Raw genomic sequence first — 2,501 nt, 5'->3', positions numbered from 1 at the left:
ATATGTAAAATGACTTCTCATTGAGACTACGGAGTACACCCCGATATCGTTCTCCTAATTAGGTATCCCAGCCACGGTGCCTGCCTGCTAACTTAATAATGACTCAGGAGAGTCATTATTCCTGTCTCTTCTTTTCCAGTAAAAAAACGCCTATTTCTTTTTATTTCTCTTCTGTCCTCGTGCCCACCCAATACAACACTTCCCCATCGATGGGAGAGGAGGTTTCAAACAGATTCTCATCAGCAGAGTTGCCCGGTCCTACCAAGCAGCTTTCACGCTTTGGTTCTGGATGTTTGCCTACACGCCAACGCCAACGTTCACGCACACAAAGCAAGAGATCCTGACGCCAATGGAAACCCCCAGCTGAGCTGAAGATTTCGCTCTACTTACCCTCATGTCATGGCTCATTGTTTCGATTTGATGCTCCTACCAATCCAACCCCCTCCCCAAACAACCGCACGACCCCTTTGGACATGGTTCCTAATAGCATCTGCGGAAGAGGGATCGGTTTAGTTCCCGTTTCTTCCGTGGTTCATCGTAGGCGTGACAAGCTGGGCTTGGCTTATGGCTGTCGCGGAATTTGACAGATGGGGGAAAGACGAACGACTCTATCGTTCTAACTGGTGCTCTAGCCAGGCTCGGCCACGTGCTCGGCCTCTTTGTCGTGGTGCTGTTTGTTGCTGTGCCTGTTGGTGTTGGTGTTGCTGGGGGGTTATGGTGGAGAGTTCTTCGGTTTGGATGGAGGAGCGTGAGAGGGGCCGGGGGTAGAGATTGAGATTTGAGGTTGGGTTGGGGTCTGAGGAACAGGCTGTTAGGTTTGGTGAGGGGTGGTATGACATCGGTGATGTTGTTATGGATGCGGGTGGGGGTAAATTGTAAATATTGGGATTGTAGTTGGCGTTATGGATTTGGGCGTTTGGTTGGGGGGCATTGAAGGAGTATGGCGGTTGAGGGGAGGGTGGACCTGGTGGTCTGTACTGTGAACGTAAGGTTGAAACTGATGGTGATGTTGACAATGGTGGAGGGTGATTGTAGACTGTTTGCTGTTGCCAGGAATTTGGTGGTGGTGGTGGTGGTGGTGGTGGTGTGTAGGGAAAATAATTGGTGTTCGGATTCAATGTCTGACACGATGGAGAGCGAGAGCTGGAGACAGGATGTTGGTAGTAAGCTGGGGGAAGTGATGTTGTTGACGGGCTTGAATATAAGGACACGGGCGGACTTCTGGAAGACGGATCTGGTCTGCTTGGGTAATTGTCGACCACCTGCAAGCCGTCGGCACCTGTGCCTGGTTTACTCCACTGATTCTCGACCACTTGCATGCCATCGGCTCCAGGAATAGGTTGACTCCATTGATTCTCAACCACCTGCAAGCCGTCTGATCCAGCGTATTTGTCATGATCCGGTTGAGGAGATGTCATGGGTGTTGGCTGTACTTCCGTCACATTGACGTTGACCATTGGGTCGGAAATTGGATCCCCGTCCGACATTGCAGCTTTGTTCATCTCTTCGTCGTTGTTCATGGGCAACTTCGATGCTCGTCGCTTTAGTAGACTCTCTCGCCGTCTATCCAGCAGCTCGACCACTTCGTAGCTCGGAGGAGGTTTGAGTTCATTCTCACTGGCACCGCTGTCGGCTTTCTTGAGAGCGCCGCCCTCAGTTGGAGTCTTGACTGATGATACAGACCCATCTCGATGGCACAGCACTCCCATGGCAGTGTTGAGACCCTGCGCTGCAATTCCCAGTCGACCCAATTGGACTTGCACTTTCGGCGAGTCTCGCAAGATGAATTGCGAGCGAGTGAGCAGCTTGATCTTACTGAAATTGGTTTGCATGTCAACCCGCGCCGGTTCAATCAGCGCTGCGACGTTGCCCACCGCCCTTTCACTCGCTTGCAAAACATCATCGATCCACTTCTTCTCCGTACTGTTCAACAGACCTGATCGCTGTCGTCGCAGCACCTGGGCGTGCTGTAGCGTTGAACTGACTTGGCTGGTGGTGTCGAGCAGATCTCGTGTTTGTTCTCCCACCGCCTTGAGTTCGTAGACCACCGTTGCGATCTTCCATGATGCGTTGAAGATGGAGCCAAATGCTGATACACCTCCGTCCATTGCCATTGGATTTTCTTCTTGGTTGAATGTCCAGCAATCAGTTTCCCTCGGTAGGACTCATCCCACACGATGGTGTTACAATGGTTCCGTTATGACATCAAACAGAGTTCTAGTGCCTGTTTACCTGCTACTGCTGGCCATGCACTGGAGAGCAGAACATGCAGATCCAGATCTCGAACAAGTCTCATACCAGGACAGACACTCAGGCTGTGTGCTTACCAAGAGTGAGCGGTATCAGGCCGGAGACGAGCCATTCTGAGTTCGAGTGAAGTCTGAACTCTGCATCCATGGCCCCGTCACGGCAATACTTTCCATCTCGTCTTCATCTCGTCTTCATAACGCCCGGTCCTAGAAATCCCACTGACCAGGGCGGAATCTGTCACGACCCCCGCA

The 2,501-nt window shown here is 51.7% G+C and overlaps 1 protein-coding gene across 1 annotated transcript; it reads right to left on the bottom strand.

Moving 5' to 3' along the window:
* Window positions 1-608: 608 nt before the first annotated feature.
* On the bottom strand, window positions 609-2,114 carry EPUS_04998 (uncharacterized protein; the record flags this gene model as incomplete). The annotated part of the gene is made up of 1 exon (XM_007804116.1): window positions 609-2,114. One exon carries the CDS (start codon window positions 2,112-2,114, stop codon window positions 609-611), a length of 1,506 nt encoding a protein of 501 aa, XP_007802307.1.
* Window positions 2,115-2,501: the final 387 nt, after the last annotated feature.

Source organism: Endocarpon pusillum (genome assembly GCF_000464535.1).
Source record: "Endocarpon pusillum Z07020 unplaced genomic scaffold scaffold2776, whole genome shotgun sequence".
Classification (NCBI taxonomy): Eukaryota; Fungi; Ascomycota; class Eurotiomycetes; order Verrucariales; family Verrucariaceae; genus Endocarpon; species Endocarpon pusillum.
Note: the sequence above shows the minus strand (reverse complement) of the source record. Positions and strands in the feature narration are given on the sequence as shown.